Raw genomic sequence first — 25,218 nt, forward strand, 5'->3', positions numbered from 1 at the left:
TGGCATATTGTGGGTTTGTGGGACATTTTTGACATGATTCGTTCAGAGAGCTGTTCATGCACAAACTCTTGACTTTTCCAGAGAGTTCTGTCCTAGACAGTCATATGATAGCAAATCGTTTAACCAGTGACTTCTAGTTTGCAAATAATTGGCATCATTAAAATCATACCCCTACTTTTGTCCCTTCTAGAAGCATATGTTCCAGTGCATATAGATAAGGAATGTAATAATCTTCAAAGTTAAAGGAAATAAAAGGAATGTATGTTTAATGATGTATGTTTATTTCAGCACTAGGTATGGAGAGTGGAAAATTATTTCCACTGCAAATACAGAGCCAGCTGCTTCTGAATAAAAGCAGTATCTTTTTAAAACTTTCTCATAGACAGGACAGTACATACCGTGGCTTCTGATGTTTCAGTAATAAGGCACTGGTTGAGACAGTAAAAAAACCCTTGACAGATCTCCCAAGGGAGATCAATCTTAAGAGCTGTCGTACCTCGGACAAGCTTGAGACAGTGAAAAAAACCTTGACAGAAATCTTAAGAGCTATCGTACCTTGGACAAGCACTTTACCACTTATCAATTTTTTGTCCCTCAAGAATATTGCAGTTTTCTTAATGAATTATCACTGATTGAATTACTTGTTTATTTAATGCCATAGGTCATAGGTCATGTTAAGTATTCAATTACTTTTCTTTCTTTTTTTGATGTTGTTGTGACTCAGTTCCTTTATACAAGGGGCAGGATCGACACAACCCAGTGGTAAAGTGCTTGCCTGTAAACTTCGAGCTAATATCACTTCATGGAACGGGGCCCTGATGCGTAGTCCGTCTAGGATTGATCTCTGTCAGTGGGCTCATTGGGTTATTTCTCATTGTAGCCAGTGCTCCACAACTGATGTAACAGAAGTCATGGTATGTACTATCCTGTCTGTGGGATGTTGCATATAAGGGAGCGGGATTTAGCTCAGTCGGTTGAGTGCTCACTTGAGGTGCTTGCGTCGCAGGATCAAATCACCTTGGTGGATCTATTCAGCTGATTGTTTTTTTTCTCGTTCCAACCAGTGCACCACAACTGGACAAAGACCATGGTATATGTTTTCCTGTCTGTGTGAAAGTGCATATAAAAGATCCCTTGCTGCATTAGAAAACATGTAGCAGGTTTCCTCTGATGACTACGAGTCAGAATTACCAAATGTTTGACATCCAATAGCCGATGATTAATTAATCGATGTATTCAAGCAGTGTCGTTAAACAAAACAAACAAACTTATGTTGCATATAAAAGATTCCTTGCTGCTAATTAGAAATAGTAGCCCATTGGTCTCATTATCTGTGTGGTCCTTAACCATATGTCCAACACCATACAACCATAATTAAAATGTGTTGAGTGTATCGTTAAATTAAAACATTCCTTCCTTCCTTTTCCTCAATACAATCATGATCAGCCATTTCTAATGGGTTCAAATGAAATTTCTTTCAGATTTTCTGCAGTGGCACTGTGTTATATGCAGGACAAGTTGTAGGAATTATACTAGCTGGTAAGTAAGCAAGGGTAGATATAGGTTTTTTTCTTGGGACAGTGTCAAAAAGAGAAAGAGGCGCATAGAGTAATCAAAAATAGACTATAACATGACTGTAATTATTATCTATTGACTTTTTATCCCAAAAATAGCTAGTGGACAAGTACATTACATTCCCCCAAAATGAAAAACATAAATAGATTATATAAATTCATTTAGGAGATAACCATATGGTGTTTTTAGATTTGCGGGTGTTATTGTCTATTTGATCCCACAAATGTAATTTTTGACCGAAGGCGTTAGCTTGAGGTTAAAAATGAAACATTTGTGGGCATCAAATAGACAATAACACCCGCAAATCTAAAAACTAAATTTTGTTATGTCCATTGTAAACTGAATTGTTTTTCTACGGAACTAACTGTATATTTTGTATTTCTTGAAAAAAATAACATCTTTTTTTGGGGGGGGGGGGGGGGGGTGGCGGGATGTAGCCCAATGGAAAAGTGGTATATCAAAGGCTGTGGTGTGTGGGAAGGTGCATATAATAGACCCCTTGCTACTAATGAAAATTTTTAATAGACCTGTTTCATCTAATTACCAAATATTTGACATCCAATAACCGATGATTATTAAATCAATGAGCTCTAGTGGTGTTGTTAAACAAAACAAACTTTAAAAGAAAATTTAATCTAAATCTCTTTTCTTTTATCCTTTCCCAGAAACCCAGGCTCAGGCTGATGCTGCTGCTCAAGAGGTGGAAATTGAATACACAGATTTTTATTGTCCTCTTCTGTCTATTGCCGATGCTGTAGAAGAAAGGAGTTTTCATGATTTGGGCCTCACACCAATCATCATTGGTAATCCTGCAGGTATTGACATTTCTGTTAAATCAACACTTGCTTGAATGTCTTTTTACATTTATCCAGCATTCACTGTATACATTGGCAAGATATGATGACTAGATAAATCTCTAAATTTTCGGTCACTGACCAAAAATATAGGTCATGTGACATAAGCCCGACTCGACTCGAGTATTTCAGAGTAGATTTTCAATAAACATACTCTTTAAATCATTTGTTGAAGTGCAGTAAATACAAATAACTTTAAGTTTTGCGATAACAACACAAAACTTGTATATTTATTTATGAATTAGAGTTTAGAAACGCTTTTTTAATGTGACAGAATGTAGCTAGCGTCTTACAATAATGACGTCATACCTCTTGCATGACGTCATACGGCAAAAGCCTTGCTAGTTTGACAATACTCGATTTTCGTACACAAAACTGGAATAAATAATGATTTTCCGAATATTCCTGTAGGATTGCAGGATAAAAGAAATAACTGGTTACTGTCTTAAGATATTGGCTTTATCCTGTGAAGGTTAGAATGGTGAATGCAGCGAGGCTCTGCCGAGCTGCATTCACCATTCGACCATTCGCCTTGAGCTCAGGTCGAATGGTGAATGCAGCTCGGCAGAGCCTCGCTGCATTCGCCATTCTAACCTTCACAGGATAAAGCCGATATCTTAAGACAGTAACCAGTTCCCTATGTATATGTTGGTGAATATATCTTCAATTTAAAATATAATAGTAGTTTTTCAGCAGAAATTGTGGAAAGAAATAGAGATTATTAAACAAGCTTGTGTGTTACGACTCACACGCGAGTATAATAATTTCTTTATTATCCATATTATTATTGTTCATTTGTTGTTTTCTTTATGAATAACAAGACTCAACTCAAAATGTTTCAGCCCCAACTAGAAAAAGACGACGAAATGACGTCATATTTCAAATGCCCATTTCACAAAACATTGTAATTTACGTCTGCGACTAGCAGTTATATCGGTCATAAGTTTACATGTGTTTGGAATCTATTTCATGCAGAAACTTACATCATTATGGAAGATGGAGCATTTTAAGGACAAAATAAAATGAAATATGTGTATTTCAAACTATATTAGTGTTCTGTTAGTAGTAATAAGAATTGTGGTTTAGTCGTAGATTTACGTTTATATGCAAACCTAGGCTTACGATGCTTTTTGAAATTGAGCCCAGGACAGCATATACCATGACCTTTGTTATACCGGTTGTGGAGATATTATTAATATATTATTGAGGCTAGTTCCATAGTGTTTCATATATTTATCTACAGTAGAGTCATTGCAGGAAGTTCACTGTTACATATAAACACCAAAGTCTGTGATATTTCATTACCTATTTACTCATAATTGGAACTGTAGTGAAATGTATAAATGTTCAAACTAAAGGCAGCATTGCTGTTATTTGCATAACGACGAATTTCGATTTTTTGTTTCTTCTCATTTTGTAACCGGCTTTCAGTTAAAATATTCTGATATACATGTTTAACATTTTCTGTGTAATCATCATGTACTGAGCCCGTTATTCTTATTACAGCAGCTTTCAAAGATGCAAAATTAAAGACAATAAGTGGAGAATGTTCCATGGAGCCATTATATCACTTCTACATGGAAAACAATGTAAGGAACATTCTGTATTTATATATACTCTGTCAAAAAAGAAACGCATAAGCGAAATATTCATGGAATTATCTCTTTAATACAAAGTGGCATAATTTCGTTATTTATGATTGTATCACAGTCAAATTTGACAAGAGTATGTGACAATGTTCTTGCTATGGACTGACGGCAGTGGAGGCGTTTTCGTCACCAAACAGCGTTGCACGAGTGTGCTGAAATCAGTACCTTGTTTGGCCACCAGCAGCAGCAGCAATCACTGCGCGACATCTACTTGGCATAGACTGAATGAGTCTCTGAATCTGGACACATGGAATCCTAGCCCATTCTTCCTGCAGTGCATGGGAAGCATGTGACGGCGAAGAATTTCATCCCGGTAGCGTAAAGCTGTCAGGTTGCCTAATACGAACACAAGTTCACTTCTGCCGGTGTATGAGATGGCTACCCACACCATGACATTCCCTCCACCGAATCTGTCAACTTGGGTGACGCAGTTGTTGGCAAAACGTTCACTGCGGCGTCTGTAAATATGTCACGTCACTGTAGAAGGAAACGTGAGTCGTCGCTGAACCATATTCGCTGCCAGTTTCCCAAGTTCCAACCCTGTACATTCGTGTACCAGCGAACACATAATTGTCGATGTTGACGTCGCAGGACGGGGCCAACATACGGTCTCCTAGCCCGTAAACCAGCTTCTCGAAGTCGGTTCCTAATAGTTTGTGCAGACACACTTCTCAAACCAGGTATGCGTCCAGCAGTGTTCATTGCTGTGGCAGTTTAGTGATGCAAGTGCAGAACCCAGATGTAGTGATCTTGTGCTGTAGTTGTTATGCAAGGTCTTCCACTTCTGGGCCGGTCTTCGGCTGATTGAAACTGCTGGTACCTGTCCCAGAAACGTGAAATGGTGCTCTGATGGACATCATGTGGCGTGCTACTGCTGACTGCGATTCTCCTAACTAGAGGCAGCCTATTGCACTGTTTTGATTCGGCAGGCTTAGTCTTGTAAGTCATCTATGTCAAAATGAAAATGAGGCATCATTGCGAGCATTGCAGCTTTAAATACCTATCACTACCCCAATCTTTTCCCCGAGTTTCACGTGCATTTGCCAAAATCTTACCATTTCACGCCGATTTCCTGCAAAGTGTGTTAAATTTGTTTTAGGGTGCATTTGGGCATGCTGTCCCATTCCAGGAACATTAACAAACATGGTCATTCAGCAACATTGTACAAAAATACGATATTTTGTCGAATCAAACACTTTTCTTCTTTCCCTATCACCTGTGCATTTCTTTTTTGACATAGTATATATATAATTCATGTACATCAAAAACAATAAAAGGTTTCTACATTTTAATGGCACTGAATAAAGTAAATAATAATTCTAGGACATTTCCAACCTATCCCTTGGTAAATACACCCACCATTTCTCTCCCCAAGTCTTTTCCCCCATGTTCGTCCCCCAGTCATTCCCATAAAAATATGCTAGCTGTTATTGGCCACAAATCTTTTTCATTAAAAACATTTTATTGATCAAAATGTGTTTATATGAATATGTGGATTTGTTGTTTTGACAGTGGTTACTGTAATATATACACACTACACTGTAACACATTCACTATAATAGTGTTTAAATCCTTCTTGGAAGGTTTAAACTGTGAAGTTGTAATGTTTTTGTTTTGTTTTCTAATTGAACCTTTCAACACATCTGTTAACACCACAGTTAACAGACATTTTATTAAATGCACTGTTTCATAATCAGTTATGAAAATCAGAATAAAACAACAACACATTTGTATGTCTGCACTTCAGTGACTTATCTTAATGGTGGGGTGAATATACCAGACGGAAGAAAATCATCAGTGTAATATTATAATTGTACTAGAATTAAGACTATTGGCACAGAATTATTCAGTATATTGGATGACAAAAAATGTCTATATCCCTTGTAAAAAAACCTTGGCATCTACAGTCATTTTGTAAAAGTCTTCCCACTACAGGTCTGCCAATTATTCAACCCCTTACTCTCTTCCTCTGTACTTCTTCTGTTTGTGTGGGTTAATTTTGGCATGCTTCCTTCAGAGAGCTGTTCAAGCATGCTTGTCATGGGCACAACCTCTGACTCCGCCAGAGAGTTCTGTCCATGACAGGGAGGGTACTTCTTCTCTTTTTCCCTAAGCCTATATTCCTCTCCTACACCCTAATCTCTGTATGAATTCTGCATACAGGCATGATAGAATCATACTCAAGAGATGGGTGTCAATGTTTTTTTAATATGGATTATTTGAATAAATTCATCATATTTTCCAATCCACCAGGTTGCTCTGTGTGTTCCCAAGGAGGACGGGATGGATGTGTACGCTACGTCGCAATGGCCAGACCAGGTGCAGGCTGCTGTCAGTCAGGCAATCGGCAAACCGTTTAACTAGTAAGTATGCAAGTAATCACAGTGTGGTTTAGTAAAAGAAAGCAATGAGATTTTTATTTTCACATTTCATTTATTTTCATGCTTATATCGATCCCGTTGTGGTAAGGTTAAAATGTGCTGTGTTTAGCACACCTCTCAACTATCTTGGCTATCTGTCCAGGATGGGTGTCAATGGCTAGTGAGAGAGAAGTCAGTGTAGTAAAATCTAGTACAGTCTGTGATATATAAACATCGGTGGTGTAGAAATAAAGCCATCAGATTTAAGGCTTGTAGGTACAGGGTTTGCATCCCAGTATCGGAGGGGTTGGATGTAGCCCAGTAGTAAAGTGTTCGCTTGATGTGTGGTTGGTCTGGGATCGATCCCCATCAGTGGATCCTGCAAATGTTACTTAGAGAATAACTAATGAGCTATGAGGAATTACTAATTATCTGTCCCGGGTGAATGAATGTGGTACATTCAAGCCTCTAGCGAGGGTTTTACAACATTCATTCATTCACGAGAGATAGAAAATTTGTAACTCAAAGGCCATGGTATGTGTTATCCTGTCTGTGGGATGATGCATATAAAAGATCCCTTGCTGCTAATCGAAAACAGTAGGCCATGAAGTGGTGACAGTGGGTTTCCTTTCTCAATATTTGTGTGGTCCTTAACCATATATCCAGGACAAACAGTCCAGTAAGCTGAGGTGTTTGCTTAGAACATCGATCATGCTTGATCCTTAATTGGGCATAAGCACAAAAATAAGTTAAAGTGAATGAATTTTACCAGTATAACAAATGCACAATGTATTATTATTTTTAGAAGAAAAAAGAAGAAGTTTGTTTTGTTTAACGACACCACTAGAGCACATTGATTAATCAATCATCGGCTATTGGATGTCAAACATTTGGTAATTCTGACACGTATAGTCATCAGATGAAACCCGCTACATTTTTCCTAATGGAGCAAGGGATCTTTTATATGCACCATCCCACAGACAGGATAGCACATACCACAGCCTTTGATGTACCAGTTGTGGTGCATTGGCTGGAACAAGAAATAGCCCAATGGACCCACTGATGGGGATCGATCCCAGATAGTGCACACATAAGATCCCATGCTGCTAATGAAAACAGGTTTTCTCTTCAGACTACGTATCACGATTATCCAATGTTTGACATCCAATAGCTGATAATTATTAATTAATCAGTGTGCTCTTGTGGTGTCATTAAATGAAACAAAGTTGAATGTTTTTCAGCGTAGATGTTACAATTCCTCGACTTGGTGGAGCGTTCGGTGGCAAGCTGAATGGAGCAGCAAACCTTGCGGCAGCTACTGCTCTGGCAGCTTACAAAACAGAAAGGTGGGTTATCCTGTACATGTGGGGTGGGAAAGTGGTAAAGCACTTGCTTGATGCACGGCCAGTCTAGGATCGATCCCCGTCACTGGGCCCTTGTTCCAGCCAATGCACCATGACTGGTATATCATCAAAAGCCATGGTATATGCTATTCTGTCTGTATGATGGTGCATATAAAAGATCTCTTGCTACAAATGGAAAATTGTAGCTAGTTTCCTCTCTAAGACTGTATGTCAAAATTATCTAATGTTTTGACATCCAACAGCCAATTATTATTAAATTTAGTGTACTCTAGTGGTGTCGTTAAACAAAACAGACTTTAACTTTTTTGTTGTACATGTGTGCCTGTATCTGGATGTATTGATTTGATTTAAACGTAGTCATATTTAATGCTTTGACCATCTGTCCATCCTTCTAGTTATTAAATTACTCGACACTTAATTGTCCTTCAGTCCATCCATCCATCCATCCATCCATCTCTTCCTTACATCCTTACATCCATCCGTCCGTCCGTCCGTCCGTCCGTCCATCCGTCCGTCCATCCATCCATCCATCCATCCATCCATCCATCCATCCACCCATCCATCCATAACTTCTTTACATCCATCCATCCATCCATCCATCCATCCATCCATCCATCATCATCAATTGATCCTTCCATCCATCCACCTATACCCACCCAGCCAGCCAGCCATCTATCTATGCATCCATCCATGCATTCATCCATGCATCCATCCTTCCATCCAGTTTATGGTTATCATTTACCAGCAATCTGGCGAAGGGCCCAGAATGGGGGGATAGCCAGATTGGAAAAAGAAAGTAGAGGTGTGAAGTGAAAATTTGCAGTAAAAGACATTGAAACAAAATACAAAGCAGTATTGGAGGTTGAGGCAGGTAAAAAGACAAGAAAACAAACTGGTATGGGATTTATAGTATCCCCACAAGTACTCGTTCAACTTGGGTTAAAAATAACATATCTATCCAAGAAGGTTATTACAGTTTTGTTATTTACCACAGACGTGGGAAGATGCCAACAGCTGGGGTGGGGTGGAGTGAAGTGGAGTGGAGTAGGGTGACATTGTATATTAATTCGCCTTTCCACTGGGAATGCATAGTTTTTAGAGTTTAGAGGTAGGCACGCTTCTTATAATATCAAGCGAAATCATCCCGCTGTAATGCAGTTTCAAATTTGAACTCTTATATATTAATTTCGAAAACTTGAACTCAATAAAACTCTAACTATTTCCTCGTCCCCTTCAAGTTCGAGTTATCGAAATTTGACTGTATTAGCAATGTATTTTCTCATTTTAATTTTTTTTTAAATCCCACTGCTTCCTTTACTTTGTCTCCTTTGAATTTCTCCTATATTTCAACTTCTTTCACTGTCCGCTCCACATCCCAATCGTGACAGGTGCTTGTCTGTTGTGTCCAACCATGCCACACACCTGCTATTCCCCATCAACTTTTAGCTGTGGGCTTGGTCATTTCATTTCAACTTATTTTCCTGCTTATATCCAATTAAGGTTCACCTCAGCTATATGGGCTGTCTGTCCAGGACAGTGGGTTAGTTGTTAGTTGGTTAGTGAGAGAGAAGATGGTATAGTGGCCTTACACCTACCCACTGAGCCCTTAAGAACTCACTCTGGGTTGGAGCCGATACCGGGCTGCGAACCCTGTACCTACCAGCCTGTAGTCCGATGGCTTAACCACTGCACTACCGAGGCCGTTTGGCTTGGTCAGTGGTCAGTGGTCAGTTAAGAGGCACTTGTAACCACTTACTATATACCCCTACCAGTGGTTGTTAGTTTGTACTGTGAGTGCTTTATTAGTGACCAGAGAGCAAGAATGAAGGGAAGTACACAGAGAATGCACCCTTGTAGTAAGTTGAGACAGGTAGGTGATGATGTGGTCAGCTCAGAAGACAGAATCAAGGGAAGACTGACAGAACAGGGTTGAAACATTGAAAAAAAACCTAATTATATTAAGATAATCAGAATGATAGACTGAGGGTGATAGATGAGAAAGATGAATGAAAGGGTGAGCCAATTTTGATGGGATTAGAACCTCTATCGTCAGCTTTATTGTCCAGCAGCTTATCCTTATTTTCTTTGTCTTAATAGAAAGTTTCATAATTGCAGACAGCATGTTACAGATTATGCTTTTGTTCGAGAGTACTGAATGTTTCAATGTTGTTGTTTTTCAGACCAGTACGATGTAACGTCAATCTCAACACTAACATGCAGTTCAATGGTCTACGGTTTCCTATTTCAGCTACATATAAGGTGAGGATCTCGAGGTCCTTTTATGAGATAAAAGTCAGACTTTACAATGTTGGTTTAAAACGTTATAGTTTTTTTTATAGTTTGCACTTAATTGAAAATATGCACCACATACCTCCCAAACTTAGATACCGTAAATCCTTGAATTAAGGCCTGCCTTGAATAGAAGCCTGCCTCAATTAGAGGCCGGGTCTCGGAGCATGATTATGAAAATAGAGGCCTGCCTCAATTAGAGACCGGGTCTCGGAGCATGATGACATGAAATAGAGGCCTGCCTTGAATAGAAGCCTGCCGCAATTAGAGGCCGGGTCTCGGAGCTTGATGACGAAAATAGAGGCCTGCCTTGAATTAGAGGGCGGGTCTCGGAGCATGATGACATGAAATAGAGGCCTGCCTTGAATAGAAGCCTGCCTCAATTAGAGGCCGGGTCTCGGAGCATGATGACGAAAATAGAGGCCTGCCTTGAATAGAAGCCTGCCTCAATTAGAGGCCGGGTGTCGGAGCATGATGACGAAAATAGAGGCCTGCCTCAATTAGAGGCCGGGTCTCGGAGCTTGATGACGAAAATAGAGGCCTGCCTTGAATAGAAGCCTGCCTCAATTAGAGGCCGGGTCTCGGAGCATGGTGACATGAAATAGAGGCCTGCCTTGAATAGAAGCCTGCCTTAATTAGAGGCCGGGTCTTGGAGCTTGATGACGAAAATAGAGGCCTGCCTTGAATTAGAGGGCGGGTCTCGGAGCATGATGACATGAAATAGAGGCCTGCCTTGAATAGAAGCCTGCCTCAATTAGAGGCCGGGTCTCGGAGCATGATGACGAAAATAGAGGCCTTCCTTGAATAGAAGCCTGCCTCAATTAGAGGCCGGGTCTCGGAGCATGATGACCAAAAATAGAGGCCTGCCTTGAATAGAAGCCTGCCTCAATTAGAGGCCGGGTCTCGGAGCATGATGACGAAAATAGAGGCCTGCCTTGAATAGAAGCCTGCCTCAATTAGAGGGCAGGTCTCGGAGCTTGATGACGAAAATAGAGGCTGCCTTGAATAGAAGCCTGCCTCAATTAGAGGCCGGGTCTCGGAGCAAGATGACGAAAATAGAGGCCTGCCTTGAATAGAAGCCTCAATTAGAGGGCGGGGCTCGGAGCTTGATGACGAAAATAGAGGCTGCCTTGAATAGAAGCCTGCCTCAATTAGAGGGCGAGTCTCGGAGCTTGATGACGAAAATAGAGGCCTGCCTTGAATAGAAGCCTGCCTCAATTAGAGGCCGGGTCTCGGAGCTTGATGACGAAAATAGAGGCCTGCCTCAATTAGAGGCCGGGTCTCGGAGCTTGATGACGAAAATAGAGGCCTGCCTTGAATAGAAGCCTGCCTCAATTAGAGGCCGGGTCTCGGAGCTTGATGACAAAAATAGAGGCCTGCCTTGAATAGAAGCCTCAATTAGAGGGCGGGTCTCGGAGCTTGATGACGAAAATAGAGGCCTGCCTTGAATAGAAGCCTGCCTCAATTAGAGGCCGGGTCTCGGAGCATGATGACGAAAATAGAGGCCTGCCTCAATTAGAGACCGGGTCTCGGAGCATGATGACGAAAATAGAGGCCTGCCTTGAATAGAAGCCTGCTTTACGTAAAGGCCTGTTTCTGCTACTGTAGCTGTGTCAGGTTAATGGCCACATTATACTTCTCACTTCCGTTGCATGACATCAAAAGCCTGTAACAACATTGCAAGAGTAACAGGAAAGGAGAAGCTAGGTTTGCAAGCTTACATTAGAAGATGTCAAAATAAGGCAACATGTTAGAAAATTTTGCATGAAAAAAAGAGAAGCCTGCCTTGAATAAAGACTGGGTCTCGTAGCATGGCAAAAAAAAAATTGACGCCTAGGCTTCTATTTAAGGATTTACGGTATTTCTTCTTTGCCATATGCAAAATGATTAATATCAGTACTTTCTGGTTTATTCATTGTTTAACACTTGACACTCCAGCCTTTTGGTTTTCTTATTTTAATGTTATACATGTACATAGAGAATTCGTTATGAGTGTTTTTTAATATGAAAGTCTATGGTAATTACTAGTATTTGTGAAGGGTCTGTCGAGACAAATACCGATTAACTAGATGGTGTTGATTTTTTATATTAAAAAAATATGAATAGTGAAGTCTATTTATCCTTTAACATTTTAATTTGATATTTAGTAAATCACAGTTCTAAATCGCGTCTTGCAGTAATCATCATAGCCCAGTGGTAAAACGCTCACTTGATGCGCGGTCTGTCTAGGATCGATCCCCGTCGGTGGGCCTATTGGGCTATTTCCGCTCTAGCCGGTGCACCACAACTGGAGTATCAAAGGCTGTGGTATGTGTTATGACCATATGTTTGACATCCAGTAGCTGATGATTAATAATTCAGTGTGCTCTAGTGGTGTCGTTAAACAAAACAAACTTCTTAAAACAAACTTCTCAGTAATCTTATTATGACGTCATTGCGATTATCCAAATGTAGTTTGATGTCACACACGTTTATCTAAATCATATAAAAAAGTTATGCTCGGGTATGCAGGTCTTGTTGGCTTGTAAACAAATGACTCATTGACAGCAAAAATAAATTAACTAGGTTAATAATGGTAAATGTCAAAGGGTTTATGACATGGATAATGTGGGTAAGTTATAGGATAAATGTAGTTATTTTATCTGGGCTAGCTCTGGGGAGCAAAACAGTTCTCCAAATTATCTATTAAAATTGCAGACTCTTGTTATTTTCTAACAAAATATCAATTATTACAATAAATTATTACAATTAAATAAAATGAGCCACTTGTTCTTAAAATTTGCAATTGGCGAATTTGGCGAGTACCAGCCCTATAGCCCTGTTTTTATTATAAATTAATGTTGATATAAATTAGGCATTTTGATTTCCATATTATGTGTTTCAGGCAGGATTAATGTTGATATAAATTAGGCATTTTGATTTCCATATTATGTGTTTCAGGCAGGATTAATGTTGATATAAATTAGGCATGTTGATTTCCATATTCTATGTTTTGGGCAGGATTAATGTTGATATAAATTAGGCATTTTGATTTCCATATTATATGTTTCAGGCAGGATTAATGTTGATATAAATTAGGCATTTTGATTTCCATATTATGTGTTTCAGGCAGGATTAATGTTGATACAAATTAAGCATCTTGATTTCCACATTATGTGTTTCAGGCAGGATTAATGTTGATATAAATTAGGCATCTTGATTTCCATATTATGTGTTTCAGGCAGGATTTGACCAGTCTGGCAAGATTAACGTGGTTGAGGTTGAATTAATTCTGAACGCTGGTCACACGCCAAACTTTGCCTCCACCATTCATGAGATACAGAGTCATCTGGATAGTGGTATGTTCCGTACTATTAATCAGCAAAGCATGACATCATTTTTCATACAGACTGACTGAAGGTGGGACCTAGCCCAGTGGTAAAGCACTCGCTTGATGTGCAGTCTGTCTAGGATCGATCCTCATTGGTGGGCCACTGGGCTATTTCTTGTTCCACTACTGGTATATCAAAGGCTAGTCCGGCAGCTTACAGCACAATATGATACATACATGTATATTGTTACAATACAAACATCACTTCTTGTGCTCATCCAGTAAAACCGGAGCTGGACGTAGCCCAGTAGTTAAGTGTTCGCTTGATGTGCTCTGTTAGCCTATCGTTCCAGCCAGTGCACTACGACTGGTTTAACAAAGGCCGTGGTATGTACTATCCTGTCTGTGGGATGATGGATATAAACGATCCCTTGCTGCTAATCGAAAAGTGTAGCCCATGAAGTGGTGACAGCAGGTTTCCTCTCTCAATATCTGTGTGGTCCTTAACCATATGTCCGACGTCATATAACCGTAAATATAATGTGTTGAGTGCATTGTTAAATAAAACATTTCCTTATTTCCAGTAAAACCAAAATGTGTTGAGATCTTTGATTGTCACTTTTGTTTCCATTATAGTGATATTAATTTTAAAAACATGACACCAGAATAATAAAATATACTGAAAACAAACCAAACTGTTTAGTCAACATTCCAAGTAGTATGAGACCGTTTGTAATTGTAGGAACGATATTTACAGTGGAAAATAAATATTTGCTTCCACAATGAGTTCGAATGAGGAGGTCACCCATTGGACTGATGGTTAAATTTTTCACTAGATAGACACTAGATAGAGATTCTTGGAATAAACCACTATTTTGCCATTTCATTTCATTTCAACTTATTTTCATGCTTATATCCAATTAAGGTTCAAGTATGCTGTCCTTGGCACACACCTTGGCTATCTGGGCTGTTTGTCTAGGACAGTGGGTTAGTTGTTAGTGTTTAGTGAGAGAGAGAAGAAGGTGTAGTGGCCTTACACCTACCCATTGAGTCGTTAAAACTTGCTCTGGGTGGGAGCCGGTAACGGGCTGCAAATCCTGTACCTACCAGCCTTATGTTCAGTGGTTTAACCACAACGCCACCGAAGCCGGTACTAGTTTGCCAAATGCCTATTCGACTCTGCATTGTGCCCCACACATTACAGTTTTTTCGATCAGATTTTCAACTCATCCGTCAGAATTTTCACTTGTGTTTGGTGAGTGGACTAGAACTTTCTGCATGCTTGATACTTTGGATAAGCGATATCCTACAAATGAACTAATGAATGCCATATATTATTGCTATTTTTGCAGGGTATTTTATACCAAACTGGCATATCAGTGCCAAGATAGCCAAGACAGACAGACAAGGAGGCCAACCCATGAGAGCACCTGGTAAGGATTATATCACAGAGGAAACTTTTCTTCATTTATGTTGATACTATTCCGAGGACAACAATGAAGCTAGTTTTGGTTACTGTAAAGAACAACACAATTCGGTCTTTGTGGTAAATGTAATTTTTTAAATTAAAATGACGTATAATTATTTCAGTTATGTTATATGAATGTACATATGTATTTACTGAAACAACATTAACATGTACCAATTTATAAAAAAACCAAAAGGTGGCTTATCAAAGACTCACCTAGTGAGTGAAGGGGTGGATGGTGGGATTAACAGAAAATGCTTAATTTAATCACCTGTAACTCTCGATGTCTAATGGCAGAATTTTCTCAGTCACATAAAGTGTTTTGATTGGTTAATCTATTTATATCAATTTAGTTAATCTATTTATAATAATAGTAGGACGAGTTTGATTGTGTGCTTCTGGCATAACCTTGATTCTTAGTAATATTATTTATATTAAACCAGAAGCACAGAAATTAGAATAGTTCAACATAAACTATTTTATCTGCAATAAATCTTATTTATGTGCAAGTCCTGAGTCCATATTTTCGAAGCTATCTTAGCGCTACAAAATCATAAAACCATTGTAAGCTATTACGTCATTATGGCGTATGCAACTTTAAATTTATGTAAAGTGCCAATTGGTTATGTGGTAAACTGTTTCATGTTATGAAAATAAAAGGTGCAAGTTTGTGATGATTGATTAGGTTATTCAAATATAATTCATGTAACAATCAATTGAAAAATCACATGAACCAACTTCCAATTAGAGTGAAACCTCTCTGAACCGGACACCCACCAGACCAAGTAAAACAAATCAATTTTTAAGGGTATCCGGTTTAGAGAGGTTCTGTTTTATACTAATAATTAAAAAGGGACCATGAAAAATGTCCGGTTTTGAGGCATTTCCAGTTTACAAAGGGTCTGGTTTTGAGGAGTTTCACTGTACCAAAAACATATTAATATTGGCCCCTGTAAAAGGTGTTCTTTCCATTATATATGAAGGGTTTAGGCACAAAACGCGATATATCCATTTTTCATTTTCAGTAAAAATTATTGTTTTAATTGGCGTATATCGCGTTTTGATTTTAAAAAACAGGATTTACCCAATACAATTTCATAAGGATCAATCACGTTTTGCAGCAAATCAGCAGGCTTACGATTAGCCCTTTCTGACATACAATGATGGCTTTAACTAAAAACTAGAAAGAAAATGGTTTATATTGCGTTTTGCACCTGAACGCTTCATATATAGTATATTAAAAACAGTATGTAATAGTCAGTTTATAACAGTATACATGTACAGCAATACATTAAAGTATATTAAAAACAGTATGTAACAGTCAGTTTATAACAGTATACATGTACAGCAATACATTAAAGTATATTAAAAACAGTATGTAACAGTCAGGTTATAACAGTATACATATACAGCAATACATTAAAGTATATTAAAAACAGTATGTAACAGTCAGTTTATAACAGTATACATATACAGCAATACATTAAAGTATATTAAAAACAGTATGTAACAGTCAGTTTATAACAGTATACATATACAGCAATACATTAAAGTATATTAAAAACAGTATGTAACAGTCAGTTTATAACAGTATACATTAAAGTATATTAAAAACAGTATGTAACAGTCAGTTTATAACAGTATACATATACAGCAATACATTAAAGGCACAGACCCTAGTTTCAGCCTGTGGAAATGGACAATAAATTTAGTTAATTTACACACCTGTGAAACATTTGGATATGGTTATAACAGAGAAAAATGCTGAAGTTTGTGATGTATAAACCTTAAAATATTGTCTAAAAATAAACTAGAGCCTGTCTCGATAACCATTACTTCTCAACTGAACGTGCATTTTTAGAATTATGAAAAATGCATTTTGGATTATTACAAAAACCTGGATGACTAGAACCACTTCAGGTGTACGAAAATGAATATTCTAAATAATAAAATGTAAGTACTACTAATTTAAATTATTAAAAACAGTTTTAATAGTGAAAAATATGTCGTAATGTTTAAAAACTAGGGTCTGTCCCTTTAAGGTCTTGTGATTTTTGTTTATATTATTTATAGGGCCATACCCGGCTGGCTTCATAATAGAGAGTGTCATTGAGCATGTGGCCAGGGCACTGGACAAGAATCCTGTGGAAGTTAAAGAACTTAACCTGTATAGAGACGGTCATGTAAGTACATTAATGCAGATCCCCACAGGAGTGGATTATGTGGGAAGGTGGCAGATGGGTAATTTTGTCTGGGTTTTAAAGAGACAGACGCTAGTTTTAACCCATGAAAATTAACACTAAGTTTAGTTAATCTACAAACCTGTAACAGATTTGGATAAAGTTACAATTAAATGAAACATGAGTCTGTGACTTTGAAATGGTGAAATACCCTCTAAAAATAGACTAAAACTTGACTCCATAATTGTTACTTCTTAGATGCACGTATGTTTTTAAAATGATGACAAATGTATTTTGTGATATTAAAAACACCAGGATGACCAAAAACACTTCGAATGTACGTAAATTGATAATCTAAACCATAAAATCTAAATAAAGTATGATTTCAGTTATCAAAAATGGCTAGAATAGTCCAACATATTGCCTTAGTGTTTAAAAACTAGGGTATGTCCCTTTAAGATCAAAGAAGGTTCAAGGCCTGCTCTGGGTGAGCAGAACAGTTCACCAAAATATCTTTAAAAATGCAAACGCTGTAGTTATTTTCCATCAAAATACCATTCATTACACACATTGTTTTCCAGTTGTTCTTAAAATTCGCAATTGATGAATTTGGCGAGTGACAGTGCTAGCCCTTACTGGTTACAAATTTAAATTATTTTGTCTTACCTGTACGAAGTATTATATTTCCGACTGACAGTGGCAACGGCAAAGGCATCAACTTTTGCATTAAAGTTTAACATTAAAGGTCAGAGTTCAAACTACAATATTTCGTTATATTACATTTATTTGTAATAAATAACTACCAAAAAATTGATCCCATGCATAATCTTTCCATAATCAATAATTTTAAAAAGTCTTGCACTGAGGGATTTCCTGAATAATTTTGGCTAAATACAGCATGGCCTATATTTTTGTTTCTTTTGTCCGCTGATCGCAAAGAATTCTGAGTAAACTTAGTGTGTTGAATGTGTACGCATAAAACAGTGATGTCACTGGTTAATGCGTTTGACACACACTCAACATTTTTTAAAATAAAGGTGTTTTTTTTAACTGGTAAATGGAATTATTTAGTTGTAATTTATTATCGGTATAAACTTTATGTTTCAAGGCTAAAATTAATAAATGTTTTTGGCAGCAACTGTCATTATTGCAACTTTGACCTAGCACCTTTAAAGTTTCATGTTTAGACAAAACTATATGTCCTACATCAATGAAACCTTTTTTATAGCTGAATGGATGTTTATCACAGTGATTTTCTTTGTCTTCTTTTGTTGCGCTTATGAAGTTTTGTTAGTTTATTATTTTTCTTGTCTGTAATGGGCCATATGATTGTGAAGTTTTGTCTGCTTGTCTACAGTGGTTCTAGTCAATATGAAAAAAGAAATGTTTTATTTAACAACGCACTTAACACATTTTATTTACGGTTATATGGCGTTGGACATATGGTTAAGGACCACACAGATATTGAGAGAGGAAACCCGCTGTCGCCACTTCATGGGCTACTCTTTTCGATTAGCAGCAAGGGGTCTTTTATATGCACCATCCCACAGACAGGGTAGTACATACCACGTCCTTTGATATACCAGTCGTGGTGCACTTGCTGGAACGAGAAATAGCCCAATGGGCCCACCGACAGGGATCGATCTCACACATCGAGAGAGTGCCTTACCGTAGTCAATATGAAGTTTTGCAGTTATTCTGCTTATCTGCAACGGATTGTAGGATGATTTCCCACATACACAAGTTTGGATTTATTCCCTAATTGGTACATCAAAACTTGTGGTACATGTATATGATTCCCTGTTTCTGAGAAAGTTGTATATCACTTACTGCTATTCCATAGGGGTGATCTATGTCACTGTAGTGGGCGTAACAACAGTGGTATGTTCAGCAGACTGAGTACTAATGAATGATGATTTGACTGGTACCATCATCTTCTATCATATCACATTCATCTAACAGGTGAACTTCGGTTGAGTGCTCGCTTGAGGTGCTTGCGTCGCAGGATTGAACCATCTCGGTGTACCCATTCAATTGATTGGGTATTTTCTCTTTCCAACCAGTGCACCACAACTGGACAAAGGCTGTGGTATGTGATTTCCTGTCTGTTGGAAAGTGCATATAAAAGATCCCTTGCTGCATAGGAAAAATGTAACGGGTTTCCTCTGATGACTACGAATTACCAAATGCTTGACATCCAATAGCCAATGATTAATTAATCAATTTGCTCCAGTGGTGTCCTTAAACAAAACAAACTTCAAACTTCTAACAGGTGAACATGTCTTTGATGTTTGAAAGTTTCTTTAATTCCAGTAACAATTGCTATGTTCAGGAGATTTGAGTTCTTGCAAGTTATTTGACTGACAGTATCATTGCCTTCTATCATATCACGTTCATCTAATGTTAGGTTAAAAAGCCCTCGTAAACATGTGTGTGATGTTTGAAAGTTTCTTTACTTCCAGACGGATATCAATGGCACGATTCTTAAAAACTGTACACTGCCTAGAATTTGGAAAGAGCTCAAAAAGTCGGCAGACATTAGAAAGCGGATTGGAGATATATCCTTATTTAATAAGGTAACTATTTGTTTTGGAATGTTGTCATATATTATTATTGTTATTGTTATTGTTATTGTTGTTGTTATTATTATTATTATTATTATTATTATTATTATTATTATTATTATGAATGTTAAACGACACCCCAGCACAAAAATACTCATCGGCTATTGAGTGTCAGAAAAGGTAAGTACAGTAAAATCTCATTGGGTTGAACTCGGAAGGGTCGAATACACCGCAATGCTCGAACCAAAAACGAAGTCCTGAGTTACACTTAAACATTGTTGATCGAATTATTTGGTCGAACTACCCACTGGGTCAAACACTTTCTCGAGCACTGACAGGGTTCGAGCAAACGGGATTCAACTGTATTTGGAAATATTATTTACATTAAGAATAGAATTTATGTAAAACCACGGTGTTTGCCGTATAGTGACTAGATATGATAGGAAAATGTATGCAATATGGGGTGGATTTTGTTTAGCGATTTAACAATTTTAAAATAATAAATGTCAAAAAGAGAAGTACATTTAAACCTGCTCAATCAACCAAGTCTGTAATGGACCTTATTTGATGGAGGGGGAATCTAGCTCAGTTAATTTTAGTTCAACTTATTTCCATGCTTATATCCAATTAAGGTTCAAGCACGCTGTCCTGGGCACACACCTCAGCTATCTGGACTGTCTGTCCAGGACAGTGAGTTAGTTGTTAATTGTTAGTGGTTAGTGAGAGAGAAAGCGGGTGTAGTGGCCTTAAACCCACCCACCGAGTCGTTAAAACGTGCTCTGGGTGAGAGCCGGTACCGGGCTGTGAACCCAGTATTTACCAGCCTTATGTCCAATGGCTTAACCATGACACCACCGAGGCCGGTTCTCTAGCTCAGTTGGTAGTGTGCTCGCCATAAGTGTGTCACACACCCTCGATGGCCCAATCTCTGATTGAGATTTCTCCCATTCCAACGAGTGCCACACAAGTGGTATATCAATCATGACAATGGCTGTAGTATGCACTGTCCTGTCTGGGTATGGCCCTGAAATTTATTGATTATTTGTCAATAGCAAAATGCTAAATTTCAGCTTGTTATTAAAAGTTTTTTAAAACTGTTAATTTTAAAATTGTATGGTAGTCTTATTATGTAATAAAAAAGGTGTTTGATTACAAGAGGATTACATTGTGCATCACATGGGTGCCTCAGCCAATCCCTTCAACTGGTATATCAAAGGCTGTGGTATGTGCTATCTTGTCTGTGGGAAAGTGCATATAAAAGATTTATTGCTGCTAATGGAAAATATAGCAGGTTTCCTCTGAAGACTTCCAATAACCAATAATTAATAAATCAATGTGCTCTAGTGTTATCGTTAAATAAAACAAACTTCTTTTTGTGTGTGTGTAGGTGAACCAGTGGAAGAAGAAAGGCTTGACGATGACTCCGGAGAAGTACGGAGTGTTCTTCCTACCATCAGGATATCAGTGTCAGATCTCCATCTACGCCCTGGATGGCACAGTGTCTGTTAGTCAGGGTGGAGTGGAGATGGGCCAGGGACTCTTTACAAAGGTAATAACTTCTAGTCATAGGCACACAGAAGTGGTTTTATTATCCATATGGTTCAACATAACCGAGTTAATAATAATCATACGAAGCACACGTGTAATAACAAGCGTAATGACGTAATTTTGGGAAGCTTCTTCAGTCCTAGCTCAGACTGTACATTTGAAATATGACGTCATTTCGTCGTCTCCTTCTAGTTGTGGCTGATACATTTTGAGTTGATACCCATCAGCGTTTGCTGTGGGCTTAGTCTGACCACTTCCGAGAGTGTTCACGGTAATTTCTGGCATTGTCAAGAGATATCTGCAACACCACATAATATATACTCCCCTACAAGTAAATAAGCAGGGCTCGAACTTAAGAAGTTGTCTCCCACGGCAATGTTTAAATGCCATGAGTCAAACAGCTCACCGATGGCAATTTTGTGACAGGTTAAAAGTGACATTTGCAGCAAATAAACATGACTGAAAGGCTATTTTGTTGTATGTAGACATATATTAAATATGTAAATGTTAAATATTGGAAGATAATGTACACAAGGTATATACATTTTGCCATTGTTAAGGAACTTCACTGATGGCACAAAAGTGCCATCAGTGATGCTCTCTACCTACAGCAATTTATATCTCAACAATGGCAATTGCCGCCGGTGCTGCTATTAAGTTTGAGTCCTGAATAAGGCTTAGCACACTGATGATGATGTACATATTTTATGCTGCACGCTGGTGTTTGTTTGTGTTAATGATTGTCGTGACAGGTTGCGCAGGCCGTTGCCCACTCATTCCAAATACCGATTAAGATGGTCAAGGTGAAGCCACTGACCACTCAGACCAGTCCAAACCAGGGTGTCACTGCCGGCAGCAGCTCCAGTGAGATGTGTGTAGAGGTGAGGACTGTTTCAAAATTGATTGTAGAGATAAGGACTGCTCCAAAATTGATTAAAGAAATAAGGACTTCCAAAATTGTTTGAAGAGGCAAGGACTATTTCAAAATTGATTGTAGAGATAAGGACTGTTCCAAAATTGATTGTAGAGATAAGGACTGTTCCAAAATTGATTGTAGAGATAAGGACTGTTCCAAAATTGATTGTAGAGATAAGGACTGTTCCAAAATTGATTGTAGAGATAAGGACTGTTCCAAAACTAAAATCAGTTATAGCTGTAAGGATCTGTTCCAAAATTGATTGTAGATGTAAGGAATGTTTTAAAACAAATCACTATTTGTGGAGGTGGGAAGTGGCATAATCGTTATGCTCAATGGATTTGCAGTAGCTTTTATTTTGTGGGTGGTGTGTATATGAGCGCTGAAGTCATTAGAACATGAAATATACAAATAAGTGTTCATAAATATGAAATAAAAAAAATTCTTAACTAACTTTAATTTAATTTTAAATTAAAAAAAAATAAACATCTGTAGATGCAACACCAAAACAATTAATTTATGATAGTTGAAACATTTAATTCTGCAGCATTCTTGTCTGTTTAGTCTGCAGTCTGCACTGAAAAGTTGAACGATTATTCTTTAATCCACAAAATAATTTTCTTAATAGAGTACATTAGTTTATAAAGTTCAGCTTATTTTTCATCAAGTGTTTTTTCTTCAATTTGTAGTCTGTTCTAAAAACTGAGACATATTTCTTCAAACCTCTAAACTATTTCTTATTTAGGACTATTTCTTATTAAATATGAAATATTTAACAATAAAGGTTTTTCTGTTTAATTATTTGATGAAACAATTGTTCTTGTCTACTATAAATGTGTTTAGAGAATTTAGCTTTTCTGTTCAATCCCTAGTCTGCCTTGAAGTGTTGTGAGATACTCAATGAAAGAATGAAGCCTGTAAGAAATAAAAACCAAAGCGCTACATGGACCACCATTGTGTCGATGTGTGGCCAAGAGAACATTGATCTTTCTGCACAGGTCAAGTGAGTGTTTTAATATAGTTGTACTTACAGAGTAGTTGTACTACATGAGTAGCCGTTAGATCCCCCAGACATGAACATTTGATGCATTTACACAGTTTACTGCATTTTAGGGGCTGCTAGGACCATTCCTACAATTTGTGCAAATCTGAGGAGATCTCAAAATAGGTTGGTATGGTTTGGGCTAAAACTAACAGTTTCCATTTGTTAGAATGTATAATTTTCAACGTAAATTTTTCAAGGACTTCTAGTATATCAAGAGGGGAAATTCCACCCTCCCATACCCCGCTTGGTCATGGTACACTCCCTTGCAGTTATTCTCTCTTTTGGCTCTGACCTGTTTCCATCCCTGGATACCATTTATCTTATGAGTTGTTTTAAAACATATGTAAAGAACAACAAGCAAGTTGGATACGTCTTTAAACGATGAGTTGTAAGATGTGGAGTGGACTTGGTTTGAGTTTGGAGTTTTCTTTCTAGGAGAGTTTCCATACTAGGATTCTGAGCCTCTCCAGCCCAGTTTTGATTTTGGAGTTTGCTTCTCCTAGACAGTTGTCTTTCTTGACTCACATCCTCTGTCTGTCCGGTCCATATTAGTCTAGTATCTACCCTTTGACCAGTCCAGCTTGGGTGTCCCTACCAGGAGCTGATGCTCCAGCTGGCATAGCTCTCCGAGTCATTGAAACATGCAAGCTACCTCACCACATCAAGGAATAGATCATGAGATAGGAGTTGTAAGATAAATGGTATCTAATGTCTCTAATGGAGTCTAAGACTTTAACATCATGGCAAATCTATACAAATTGTATGAATGTGACATCATTAGAGATTGGAGTCTTGGACTTTAAAATTTTCTATGCACGGGCCAGCTACTTATTTATAATCCATCCAATCCTCTTACAAAAATGTTTTTTGTAAATAATTTCAGTTTGTTTTTACGTAAAAAGAAAAGTAAAAGTGTTTTAGAAATAAAAACATACTATTTTTTTATGTGCAGTTGGGAAAACAGTTGGGTCAGAAATAAATAACTTGTAGTAAATTCCATAGTATGAAAAACTGCACTCCCCATGGGACGGGCTATAGCAGTGTCATGAACAACAGCTAAAACCTTCTGTAACTGTTAATTAAGGGAAGTGAGAGGTTAGGCATCTGGAATATCCACACAGTATAATGAACAAGGTGATCATCATGTTAAACAAAATACGTGAAAGTAACTATGTAGTCATAATAGCTGTTGATGCATGGTATTGTGGTCTATTAGAGTTCGCCTTCCGGCCCAATACCTCTGACTTCAGCACTCACTCGAGGTTTCTGTTAGGGTAACCTCACCCTTAGTCCATATCAGTCTAACCTCTACCCACTGACCAGTCCAGCTTGGGTGTCCCTAACAGAAGCCAAAGCTGCTGCTGGCATAGCTCTCTGGGTCACTGAGACACACAAGCCCCCTCACCACGTCAAGGAATGGACTATGAAGGGTGAAAGTAACTATCATAGTGCTGTAATAAACACTCTAATTCAATCTGCATATAATGCAAAATTTTATTGGCTTATCAAATCCATTTGCGACAGTAAAACAAGCATTATTAGAAAGAAAGAAAGAAAGAAATGTTTTATTTAACGACGCACTCAACACATTTTATTTACGATTATATGGCGTCAGACATGGTTAAGGACCACACAGATTTTGAGAGGAAACCCGCTGTCACCACATAGGCTACTCTTTTACGACAGGCAGCAAGGGATCTTTTATTTGCGCTTCCCACAGGCAGGATAGCACAAACCATGGCCTTTGTTGAACCAGTTATGGATCACTGGTCGGTGCAAGTGGTTTAACCTACCCATTGAGCCTTGCGGAGCACTCACTCAGGGTTTGGAGTCTGTATCTGGATTAAAAAACCCATGCCTCGACTGGGATCCGAACCCAGTACCTACCATCCTGTAGACCAATGGCTAACCACGACGCCACCGAGGCCGGTACAAGCATTATTATGTTGAAAATTTTGAGGATTTCCCAAGTGCCTATTTACATATTCATATGCTACGTCTTGTTATTTAGTTGGATGTACATTTGTACTTTAAAAATGTCACTGTTAAATCTATTCTGAAGTAAAACGAGTGTTCCTCAAAATTGTATGACGTAA

The 25,218-nt window shown here is 38.1% G+C and overlaps 1 protein-coding gene across 1 annotated transcript in view; it reads left to right on the forward strand.

Annotated features, from left to right (window-relative positions):
- Nucleotides 1-25,218, forward strand: part of LOC121379110 (xanthine dehydrogenase-like) — a 66,770-nt gene that overhangs the window by 30,173 nt on the left and 11,379 nt on the right. Inside the window, exons 18-30 of the mRNA XM_041507584.1 lie at nt 1,482-1,539; nt 2,241-2,390; nt 3,936-4,018; nt 6,332-6,441; nt 7,680-7,784; nt 9,983-10,061; nt 13,312-13,429; nt 14,754-14,834; nt 16,943-17,052; nt 19,512-19,625; nt 21,001-21,162; nt 21,914-22,042; nt 22,950-23,080. Coding sequence (XP_041363518.1) covers nt 1,482-1,539; nt 2,241-2,390; nt 3,936-4,018; nt 6,332-6,441; nt 7,680-7,784; nt 9,983-10,061; nt 13,312-13,429; nt 14,754-14,834; nt 16,943-17,052; nt 19,512-19,625; nt 21,001-21,162; nt 21,914-22,042; nt 22,950-23,080 — 1,430 coding nt within the window. The remainder of the gene's footprint in view (nt 1-1,481; nt 1,540-2,240; nt 2,391-3,935; nt 4,019-6,331; nt 6,442-7,679; nt 7,785-9,982; nt 10,062-13,311; nt 13,430-14,753; nt 14,835-16,942; nt 17,053-19,511; nt 19,626-21,000; nt 21,163-21,913; nt 22,043-22,949; nt 23,081-25,218) is intronic.

This window comes from Gigantopelta aegis, chromosome 8, assembly GCF_016097555.1.
Source record: "Gigantopelta aegis isolate Gae_Host chromosome 8, Gae_host_genome, whole genome shotgun sequence".
NCBI lineage: Eukaryota > Metazoa > Mollusca > Gastropoda > Neomphalida > Peltospiridae > Gigantopelta > Gigantopelta aegis.